The 12396-nt window shown below is 42.2% G+C and overlaps 1 protein-coding gene across 5 annotated transcripts in view; it reads right to left on the bottom strand.

The window, feature by feature from the left end:
* Positions 1–12396, bottom strand: part of Kcnk2 (potassium two pore domain channel subfamily K member 2) — a 195873-nt gene that overhangs the window by 47217 nt on the left and 136260 nt on the right. For all 5 annotated transcript variants that reach the window (XM_028876758.2, XM_028876762.2, XM_028876759.2 and 2 more), the window contains 2 exons: positions 7501–7661; positions 4191–4377 (listed from right to left, as the gene is read on the bottom strand). In XM_028876758.2, the coding sequence (XP_028732591.1) occupies positions 4191–4377; positions 7501–7661 (348 nt within the window). The remainder of the gene's footprint in view (positions 1–4190; positions 4378–7500; positions 7662–12396) is intronic.

Here is a 12396-nt window from a genome sequence, read left to right as displayed (position 1 = left end):
TGATATATATCACATCCTGATATACAAACAACAAACATTTTGTATATGAGTGTGTATGTGTGTATGTATGTATGTATGTATGTATATATTAGATACATAGTACATATATATCACGGAAAAGATATCTTTATATTTTAATCAAGTATATATTGTATGTGTGTCTGAATGAGTTTGTGCACCAGAGTACAATCTCCAAGAAGGAAGAGGGCACTGAATTCTCTAGAGCTGGAGTTACATGTGTATGAGCTGCCATGTGGGTGTTTAGACCCTAACACCCCCTCTCAGGATGAGCAGTAAGCACTCCTACCTAATGAGCCAGCTGGGAAATGGGTGTCTTTGTGGTGTTGGCCATGATGGTTACTTACAATGCTTAAATTTGACGACTAAAATGTTAGGGTTTTCTTAACATAGAGAAGTTGAGGATCACACCAGGCTCTTCCTCATCCACACCTCTTCTGAACCAACCTAAGCTGACTTGGGAGAAGAAGTGTCTTAAAGGATTTCATTGAGAAGCACACTTGGGGGTTACATGTCTTCCCTCTGACTGATGCTATCTATTTAAAAAGCCATCAGTTTTGAAAATGTATTTTGTGTTAAATGGTGTCACGAGGCTTTTCTCCAGTCTTCTAGAACCATCATCTAATGGTTCTGTGTCATCTTCTCTTGCACATTCATGGACCAAGCAGATCAGTTGTGGAAGCAAGCTCAAATAGGTAGCCATTTTTTTTTTTTACACATTCCCATATGATCAAGACTAAATTTTTAGAAAGAAAGGTAGGTATAGTCCTCAGTCTATAAGGTGAGCGCGACTTAAGAACATGTCATTCTAGGTATTTAAAGAAATGAAAAATCCAATGGCAGGAATAAGCACATCAACATTAACTCCCAGAGATGATTTTACAGTTCATTTTAACTCTGACTGTACTTTCAAAACCAGGTACATGACACTGGCTAAGTCATCTCATTCTCCCTTTTCATTTTTGGGCAAGAACTACAGCCCACATTCCTCTAAGCTCTGGAGTTGTGTTATTAGCATAACACAAGGCCAACACCTAGCTCCTCCCCAATCCTCCTCAGCCTCAGGACACTGAGCAGGGTGAGAAGAGAGGGGACAGAATGAATCAGCAGATCAGTGGGAAAGATCCAATGTCAATTACCAAGGTAACCAGCCAGCCACTGCATCATGCCCTGACACACACAGAAACAGAAATAAAAAAATTAAGATTTTCAGGAGTATCTGGAAGGTGGAGTGCTGCCTCTTGCATTATGGGTCAGGACATTGGACAGCAAGAGGGAAAGTTCTACAAAGCAGACGGCTGGCCTCTCCCCAGAGGAGCCCTGCCTTAGCTCAGCAGCTCACTGGAGTCATAAGGTCCCCAAGAGCAAAGGTTGACTGTGTTGACTCTGTTGAGTTACACATGGCGATCCCTTCACAAGAAGCTCGAAAGACAAATAGTTTCTGTTTTCTGAAGATTTTTAAAAAGGTCACATGTTTCCTGCCTTGTCTTTTCCACATCTGTCCAAAAATGATTCCTGAGTGTGAGGACCAGGCACACATGTCTGCAGCTCTAGAACACAGCTCTGTAGTCTCACAAACACCAACACAGACCAAGGAGGCAGAGGAGTCCTCGAAGTACACTGTTCTTCTCTTCTCCCTCTTTTTGTCTTTTTTTAAACTCCGAGTGCATGAGTGTGTGTATGAGTGTGTGCATGAGTGTGTGTCTGCATGTCTGTGTATCACATGAGTGCAATGGCCGAAGGAGCCAGAAGAGGACGATGGTCCCTGTGGAACTGGAGTTACCACCGTGCAGATGTTCAAGCACTCAGTCGTCTCTCTAGCCATCATTAATCATTTTAATCAAAGCAAACTTGTGTTCTAGTAATTAGCAAGGTAGACTTCTATCTTTAAAAAAAAAGCCCTTTACAAAATAAAAATGGGATGAAAGTAATGCTTTTGATGAGGAGCTCAATATAACAAAATACTAGTGGCGAGAAAAGCTGTTTTTCCCCATTATCGATTGTACAAAGCATCATTCCTTTTACGATATCTATTTTATTTATGTCTGTGTGAGTTCATGTGCACTCCTGTACACGTGTCCACAGAGGCCAGAAGAGGGCATCGGGTCCTCTGAAGCCAGAGTTCTAGGCAGTTGTGAGCTACTGTGTGGGTGCTGGGGACACAACCCAGGCCCTCTGTAAGCACAGTAAGGACTCAGCTGCTGAGCCATCTCTCTAGCTCCAGAAGGATCATTCCTGTCACCCTATCCTTCTATGACATGGGACCATGACTCTGGACTCAGGGACCCCACTGGGACCCATGGGATGTTCCCACTGAATACCCTTCCTTGTGCAGGGGACCACAGCCACAGACAGATGCACAGGATCTCTTCAATTTTAGAACCTTGGCCTCTTCAGGTGAATTTAAAGTACTTAAAAAAAAACAAAACTTGTTTTCCAAAACCATAAAGTAAAATATTTGAGGTTTTACCCACTCCAAGTCAATCTCGGTGGTGGTCATAGAAACTATTATTTTAAGATTCCACTCATATTTTTCTTCACTTTCATAAATTTTATAATTATTTCATTTTTAAGGAGTCTCGGACCATGAAGGGCACAAGCCAGGCAACCTGCATTCAATTACCAGGGCCATGGGGAGCCAACTCCCACAAGTTGTCCTCTGACCTCCATACAATGTGTTTGCGTGCTCCGCGCACACACACACACACACACACACACACACACACACACACACACACACGATAAAAAAAAACATGTAAGATTTTTTAAAGAACTCTAAATCATTCTGATGAGCTTATTCCGAGAATTTAATAACATGTTGCTATTTTATGGTAATATAGTATGCCTAATGTATTTTCCATCACATCAAACTGGAGTTATAAATTCATTAGTGGTTCGAATTTGGGGAAATCTCATTAAAATGATCCCCAGAGGGTCATCCATGCATTTATTTTTACTACCACTATTAATACTGGTGCTGAAAGATCATTCAATCAGTGAAGAGCATAGGGATATGAGTGAGATCCTCGGCATCCATGTAATAATAATAACAATATCTAAGCATGACTGATGCTCCTGCAATCCCCGAGCTGGCAAAGCAGACACAGGAGGTCTCGGCCCTTGCTGCTCCTGCTGACTCCAGGAACTCCTGGTTCAGTGGACGATTCTGTCTCAAACAATACAGTGGAGAGCAATCAAGAAAGACACAATGGCTTGCACACGTACACACACAGATGTGTCCACATACACACGAACACATACAAAGACTTGAGCTGGAATAACACCACCAAGGAGAGTGAGGTTTGAACGAGTAAGACAGGAACAAGAAGAGAACAAAGAGCAGTCACTACATATAAAAAAGGACAAATCAGGTCATGTGAATGATGTAGATACCATGAGACCCACTTCAGCTGGGGTCGGAGCTACTGCCCTGTACTGAGAATTAAACCTTCCAGTGTCATAGGCAAAAGAGGATCTTCAGTGGCCAAGAATAAAATCACCATCTGAAGTTGACAAAGTTTTACAAACTAAGGCAAAAGAAAGTAAAAAGGACAAAGAGGAGCTGAACTTTCTTATACCACATAAATAAGAGGTAGATATTTGGTTTTCAGAATTAACCTAGAAATGCAAAATTCTATACAATCAATCGTTTATACTTATTTCACAAAATAAAACATAAGCGAGTTCAGCTTAATCCTTCTGTTGCCTCCAGAGTAAAGGAATCACTATTCATTGGGCTGCCCCTTTTGGATCACGTCCTCCCCAAGACATGTTGAGGCCCCAACCCCCACATACCACAGAATGTGATTGTATTGGAAACTTGGTCCTTGCAGGTATCCTTAACAAAAATGAGCTCAAAGGGGAGAAGGATGGTCCTTAACTCAGTGACTGAGTCCTTAGAGGAAGGGGAGAGTTTGCACCTAGAAACGCAGGCAAGAGGGCTGCCACGTACTGGCAGGTCACAGGAGGCCCCAGTCACTAGCCAGGGACAAGGAATTGTACCCAGAGTCCCAGAGGGGTCCAGGAGCTCCCTCTGTTTAAAGCCACCTAGCTGTGAGCCCTTGGCATGGCAGGGCAGTCTCACATAGCCTTGTGTTCCAATTTAAACCCACGAGAGCCTTAACTAATAGACTTGGGCTTGGAGAGCAGCCTCAACACAGGAAAAACCTTACCTGCCACATAGTCACCAAATCCAATGGTTGTCAAGGTGATAACCACAAAATAGATGGCGTCCAGAGCGCTCCAGCCTTCTATGTGCTTGAATATGACGGCGGGAAGAGCCACAAAGAGGACACAGCCGAACAGGATGAAGATGATGGTGGAAATGATGCGAATCTTGGTCTGACTAACATTCCATTTCTGCAGAGACAGAGTGGGGGTGGGGAGACAGAGGTTACGGCCACGCCCACAAGAGCAAGCGACACAGTGCTATCACGTGAGTACCTTGCTTCCTGCCCTTCTGTCCTTCCTACTCAACTGCCTTTGCTCTTTAGAATTGAGTACAATATAAATAATTCAAAACAACCAGTATCAATAAATAATGTTATTTCACACATATATAGCTTTGCCAAGGGTGAAATTTTTTTTCTCAGAATTATAGTACATTTGCTCATTTGCTGGGAGAGCATCAAGAGTCACTCACCTAAGCCACTTCATGAAATCTGTCTATGCTGTGGACACAAGGCTGACTGTGCACCAGGAACAGCTGAGGAACATGTGACAACTGAGAAGCCTGGGCAAGCAGTACATAGTCACAGCTGGGAACTGGGAAACATGGACAAGGATACTCAGTTGACTAGGACATGATGCTAAGAAGTCTGCCTTTCAGCTCCAGGGGAGTCAGCTGCCTGTGGGACTACAGCGCCATTGGAGCTGTAAGCAAGGGTGTGACTTCATAGTCATAGCCCTGACACACCTGTCACCACAGCACCTGTTCAGTCTAGTTCTTCACCTGCGTCTTCAGTAAGAAATCCCTACAACATAAAGTATGGAATGTGTCTGTCTCCAGCACTCTATTTTTCTTGTTCTCTTTTTAAAGCAAAGTGTCCCTATGTTGTAATCCAGACTTGCCTAGAGCTCCCAATTCAGCCTCCAGGGTGCTGGGATTGTAGGTGTGTGTTACAGTAAGCCAGGCTGGCACAGCTATCATGCATTTTTATTTACTGACTGACTGTCTTATGCACTGCAACAGCTGTAGATTATAGTCCATGCCCCATGCAAACAATGGGGTTATGAGATGGCTCCGAAGATAAAGGTGCTTGCCACCAAGCCCAGAAGACTTGAGTTCAAGCCCAGGATCCCCATGGTGGAAGGAGAGCCAACTCCTGCAAATTGTCCTCTGACCTCTACATGAGCTACATAGTATTATACATATACAAATAAATAAGTGCAGTTTATTTTTTAAAAGGAAAACCATTTAATAATAATAGGCTGAGATCTTTCTAGAGATCAACATGCATAAAATCACAGATTGGAAATGACCACAGGGAGCTCTCTCATCTATCATCTTAATCTTATGGGAGAGACTTGAGTAAATTCATATCTTGAAAGTTGTTCCAATGTGCTTGACATCAAACACCATGACAATGAGAAGGGTATCACCATGAAGGTGTGAAGGTTTGCAAATGACCTGTAGATACCTGGTGTGGCCAACACTGTGCAGGATGGAGTGGCAGTCAAAGGTTTGCTGAATGAGGGAATGAACGACTCATTATTACCAAGTTCATGCAATGTCTCTGCCTTCCTGATGAGTGTGAATAGCTAGAGAGTCTAACATGGAGAAGGAAAAGGCAAGTCCTACTTTGAAAAAACCATGTCTCATCCACTGCAGTAGTAAAAATTCTCAAGAGCTAGCTTCAGTCTTAAGTAGGAAAATTCTCTAATGCTAAAATTGAAATGGTGAGTTAATAGTTTTATTTCACTGGTGGAACCATGAATATGTGTTTCACTAAAGCTTATATGAAATGACAAAAAAATAATTGAATGATAAATGCAATGCTTTGCAGTACCAGTGAGAGAAAATTCTTAACACCATGTGCAAATGCAACCATTGTATCCTTCCATGATTTTCTTCAAGGATACAAACTTTCAATCATAGATTCTTATTTTTCACTTAAAATTCAATAATAACATGTTCTGCTTTTTTTTGTTTGTTTGTTTGGTTTTTCTTTGTAGAGCCCTGCCGACCCTGGAAGTCAGCCAATCTGTAGACCAGCTGGCCTTGAACCTTGCCTCTGCCTCCCAAGAGTTGAGAGCTAGGATTATAAACAACCACCACCACCACCACCATCTCCCCCCTCCCTGGGCTTCAATGATAGCATCCTAATTTTATCCACACACCTTCAAAATATAACACGATCCCAAACCCCTCATGTTTACTATCTTGGGTTCTTCTGAACTGCTGCACTTTGTAGATAAGTTTTGTTTGACTGAGTTCTACCATCAAGGTAGCTTGTGTTTACTATTTATTATTACACCCTGCCCAAAAGGACCACATAACATATCAATGCCAACAGCAATCAAGACAAACACCAAAGCAATTTTTGAAAATAAAAGTACTGCCAGCTATTTGCTTCCAGAGTTCAGTTTTAACATTTACTGCTTAGAACAATGGAAAGGCATTGTTAATGTGGCTCAAATAAGAAAACAAAGATTTGAAGCTGGAGAGGAGTCTCAGCAGTTAAGAGCACTTGTTGCTCTTGCAGGGAACCTGTGTTTAGTTCCCAGCATCCACACAGTAGCTCACGACCATCTGTAACTCTAGTTACAGGAGATCTGATACCCTCTCCTGACCTCTATGGACACCAAGCATGTACATGGTACACAGACAAGGATGCAGGCAAAACACTCATACACATAAAAGAAATAAAACAGGGGTCTGAAGGAAAATTAACTACTTTAAAGGACATAGGTGGGACCTGGGAAGATGGCACAGTTATGTAAAGTGCTTGCCTTACAAACATGAGGACATCTGTTCCACCTACAGAACCCACAAAACAAAGCCAGGTGTGACGGCACACGCTTGTAATTCCGGTGCCAGAGAGGCAGAGGCAGACAGTTCCTGAGACACTCCATGGCCAATCAGCCAGTGAGAATCTGGGTCATTTAAAAACCTTGTATAAAAAACAAATTGAATGATACTTGAAGTGACACCCAAGGTTACCCTTTGCCTTATACACACACACACACACACACACACACACACACACACTATAATTAGGACACCATACAACTTCAAGTGGAACCCAGGAAGGATATAATTCTGCTTTCTTGTACATAATTTTTTAGTTTCTCTCAGTTAAGTATGTAAATAAATTAAAAATAGAATGAGTGGCATGCTGAGAGGCATAGGACTTGTTATGTAAATGACAACTGAATTTCTAACCCATCTAAGGTGCTAGAAGAGGTAATGCACTAAAAAACAGAACAAAACGAACAAACCAAACCAGTAAACAGATGTAGTAAGAAGTTTGTGGTACCCACAATAAACGTGTCTTCCACTTTGGCAATTCCTTTTCCAAATATAGTCCCGAGCTGATCGCCAACCCCAGCCAACAGAAAACCAAAGAGAGGAATTCCCAGCAAGGCATAGATGATACAGAATATTTTTCCACCTTCAGTTCGTGGGGAGATGTTTCCAAATCCTGAAAAACAAAAATGGAAAAATTCAGTTGTTCACAAATGAGTCATAGTTTAAAACACCCATCTCAAGCTTAGCGAGAAATCACTATTTATTGCAAGACATGGATTGTTTATTTCAACTGGAGAAGATTCCCTTTATAACTCAAAAATTAAAAGCAATTAAAGCAATTATTCCAAAAATACAACATACAGCTAATGTTTTGATGACACTTTGATCAGATGATGAAAAATGAGATGCTAATGTACCCAACCAAGTCAATATTTTCAATATTTTCTGTCTCCTGGGCATTGATAAAGCTATTGACTGATGAAACTTTCATTACTGTTTATAATGTACTTGGAAAGATACACTGAGAATATCCCAATGTGTTTAAATTATCTAAAGAATAAAGCTGTGTCTCAGTTTATGTCTTTTTACTCAATTACATTCCAAAAAATAGATAAATGCAAAATAACTGAAGTTCTGAAAAATTTTAAGGTTCAAAGATATGTACTGGCCACGACCCAGGCAGCTGCACTTCACTGACTTCATAACCACTGGAGTTAACCACTGATAACTGTGTGGGGTGAATCACCCACAGTCCCGGAAGCACAGGGAACACATCTATGATAGACAGATAGTAAACTAACCTAGAGTTTTGTTCAAAGTTTCTCTTATGGAAAAATATAAATAATAGATGACATATTGAGATTTGCTCTCCTGTTTTTGCGGCTCTCTACTTGTTTTAAGATGATAGTGGCTAGGTTTTGTTTTTTTAGTTTGTTAGGGTTTTTTTTTTTTTAATCTATTAACATTCTGTGGGACCACTAATGGGAACATCTACAGAAGTCTCTCCGGTCTTTGTGTCAGAAGAAAGCTGTGAGTACAAGCTTTCCCAAGAGTTCTGTACAGCTAACTCGACAGCAGGTGCTGGGAACTGAGAAGCAGAGGGGCAGCTACAAACTGGTAGATGTTACGAAGATTGAGAACACAGCTCTGAACATCATAAGATTAAAGAACTCAGTAAAGTATCAATACAGGACGGCCATCCGTCAAACAGGGGACGACCCTGCACAGATTATTTCCTCGGCTGTTAAAAGGGCATGTTGTTATTACACACTTCCTCAAGATGTAAGAAATAAGTAAAGTACCACGTGAAAGGTCATTTGTTAGAGTGACACAAAGGAGACAACAAAGACCACGGAACTTTGGACCTTCTAGTGTAATAACCAAAGGGAGCAGTGCATGTTACATTCATAAACCTGAAACTCAGGAGACAGAGACAGAACCCTGAACTGGTATAGATTATGAACTAGATTAAATAACCTGAAAAAAATGTATAAACTCCAAAGAAGAGAAACCAAGGATGAAACTTCATAGAATATCAACAATTAAGACAGAGAAGGGGGCACTCAGAGCTTGGATTTTGTTTGTTTGGGTGGTTGTTTGAAATGAGCGCTCCTGTATCTCGAGCTGGCTTCAAACTAGATTGCCCAGGAGGGTGTTGATCTGATCTTCCTGCCTCATCTGTGAGTACTGTTCACACACAGCACCTGGGATCAAACCCAGGCCTTCAGGATGCCAAGCATGGATGGTACCACCTGAGCTACATCCCCAGCCCATTTACCACTGTATTCTTTTGTCTTTCCTTTCATAAAAAACTACTCTCTTAAAGAACTGCAGCACAATTTTCAAGCTTGGGTAAATTAACATAGACACAGGATTATCACTAAATTTTACAGTCTACACTGAGATTTCATCAATTGTTCTACTAACATTCTTTACCACAACCCCACCCCACTCCCGCCCCATGTTAGTGTCAACTCAAGAGCACATACTGCATTTGATTGGCATGTCTTGGTCATTCTCCTCAATTATCTCCTACCTTTTCACCTAAAATGAAAAGTTCATACTCAAAGTGTCCCCTTGAGGAAATGAAGGATTTTGGTATGGCTTAGACTTGGTTAACAAGACTGATAAAGAAGACAGCCAATCCAGCCTCAAAATGGTCAAAGAACAAGAGAACTACCCATGAGTCAAGCTCTCTCGAAGGTGGTGGCACCGGACCTTGGAAGGTGGGGAGTATGAGTTCTGTGGTACACTGAACAGGCTTGAGATGAGACTATTAAATTTTTAGGAATTTCCCAAGTCAGGTGAATTCACCTTAACAGCTTGAAATCATCTCTAGTGGGAATATTTTCATCAGAGAAATTGGAAAACACTGTAACTTATGTCTTTTTCCCTTTTCTCTGGCAGGTACTATTTACATCTGTCAACTTAATACGATCTGGAATCATCTGAGAAGAGACTCGTAATGGGGGACTTTTATTTTCTTTTTAAGATCGGACTGGCATGTGGGTATCTCTGTGGGGATTTGTCTTCACGTGGTTAAATGGGGTGGGAAGACCCAACCCACTGTGGGAAGCACCACTCCCTGGGCTTACATCCGGAACTAGGTAAGTGTCGAGAGGGTGAGACAGGCAATAGGCATGCAGGCATTCACGTCTCTCTGCTCTACTTTCCGCTGATGTGTTATGACAGTTTCAAGTCCCCCCAACGATGGACTGTAAACCTGAACCTGTGAGATAAGATAAACTTTCCTCCCCCAAACTGCTTTTGTAAGGATATTTTATCACAGCACCGGAAGTGAAGCCAGGACGCCATCCCAGCACTGAAGAAGACATAATGACATTCAAGGGACTTGTGGATCATCTCATGCAGAGAGTGGGATGGAACCCAAGCTAGCTGTCAGTCACCTTGGGGTCTATCAGAACTGTTCTCTCTTCTCCATGCTGCATTTAGGAGCAGGGCCTTCCTGGAAAGGGAAGTCCACCTTACCTGGATCGTCTAGTATGAGGCCCATGTATGCCACTCTCGCTGAGGCTTGGGCCATTTTTCTCATTAGAAGTTATTTGTACTAAAAATAAATGACCCCTCTTCCAGTACTGCAGGGCTGTAATCATATAACTATTTGCAGCATCAGTCCATCTTCTATCATCTGACTTCCTATTTAATAAGAGCACAGACTCGATTATCACAGAGAGAAGGAGATGGATCGATGGAGGAATAGAAGGAGAAGGGAATGAGCTGAGAAAGAGGGAGAGAACAATTACAGCTTTAAACCCTCACTAGAGGACCCTTGGCTCAACTGAGACATAATTGAAAACCAGCTGACAGGGTGACCCATACATGCCCAATCTCAGCTCTTAGAGAGTAAAGACCTCTGCTGGCCAGTGTCAGCTGTCAACCTGACTCTAGGCTCACCTGGGGCACAGGCCTCTGGGCGAGCCTGTGGATGATTATTTTATGTTAATTGATGTGAGAAGTGGCATCTTAATTGTGGGTGGAACCATTCCCTGGGCAGAGGATCCTAGGTCATATAAAATGGAAAAAGGGACATGAGTGACAGCATGTGTCCACTCATCCCCTGGCTTTCTGACTGTGCGTGTGACGTAACCAGCTGCTTCAAGATCCTGCAGTCTTGACTCTGCCACCATGTTGAAACCTACTACCGTAGAAGGTTATATGTGAATATATTTATATTATACATATATAAAGGAGCTTAAATGGAGTTACTCTGTAATAGGGGAGGGGGATGCAATAACTCAACTAGATACCACACACTGCCAAACAAAAATCCAGTATCAGGAATTAGTTCTCTTCTTGAATTGTTAGCCAATGGGGTCCCATAGACCCTCAAACCCAACAAGCTATTGCCAATGCTATTGATTATCCCCCAAAATTGGTAAAACCCCATTGCTGAAGACATCACATACTTGAGTCATAGGGCATGGAGATATAAAACTGGTACTCACTGGGAAGCTCCATCCCTACCAGCTAGCTTTCATTGTACTAGAAGATGCTATGTACGCTCCTGGAGGAGAGAATTAATCATCAACCTTACCCCAGAATGACCCTCTCAAACTCTAATAATGACCTGCCTAGCTAGACAAGTCCACTGGGGCAATAGTGCCATACATTTCACGAGAGAAACCAACCTTTTTTTTTTTTTTTTTTTGGTTGGATTTAAGTCCAGCCCCAGGAGATGGAACTCATACCCAAAAGTGTCAATGAGGCCAAGAACCTATAGCTCAATAGGTCATGTGGTATGGTAAAGAATCTACTGCTATTATTCGGTTAAATGGACAGAGCTTGAGATAATGCTATAACATAGACCAGTGCATCACTCAATTCTCATCAGAGAAGCTTCTTCTTATAGTAGACGACAATTAACCCAGAGACCCACAAATGGTCAACTCATAAAGAATAATAGACTTTAGAGTTCTCAGCCCTAAATGGTACATCTCTACCACATCTGGGACCAACAGGAAAGAGGCAGAAAAATTGCAAGCTAGATGTGGTAGATGACTTCAAGGAAACAGTGCTCTTCTGGACAACAGGGCAAATGCACATATGAACTCCCAGGGATTGTGACAGCACATGTAGGACCTGCACAAGTTCAAGACAGACAAAATCCCAGCATGGAGGGGGCGAAGTGGGCATGAAGCCCTACCCCTAGCTTAGGAGCCATCGGCATTAGATTGCTGCTGGGAGAGGCTCGGTCCATTTTCCTTAGTGCTGTGACCCCTGGTGCATCAACCACAATACAAATCAGGCCTCACAGCCAGGAGTTTTAGCCAACACAAATTAGACTGGGTGGGTTTAAAGGAAAAGAGTGATAGCATGTGTGTTGCGGGGAGAGAACATGCATGCAAGAATGTATATGACCTTGGGTGGGTTGGAAGGTGGGGCTATCT

The sequence above is a fragment of the Peromyscus leucopus genome, chromosome 15 (assembly GCF_004664715.2).
Source record: "Peromyscus leucopus breed LL Stock chromosome 15, UCI_PerLeu_2.1, whole genome shotgun sequence".
NCBI classification, from domain to species: domain Eukaryota; kingdom Metazoa; phylum Chordata; class Mammalia; order Rodentia; family Cricetidae; genus Peromyscus; species Peromyscus leucopus.
The sequence above is the reverse complement of the archived record's forward strand: the minus strand, read 5'-3'. Positions and strand labels throughout refer to the sequence as shown.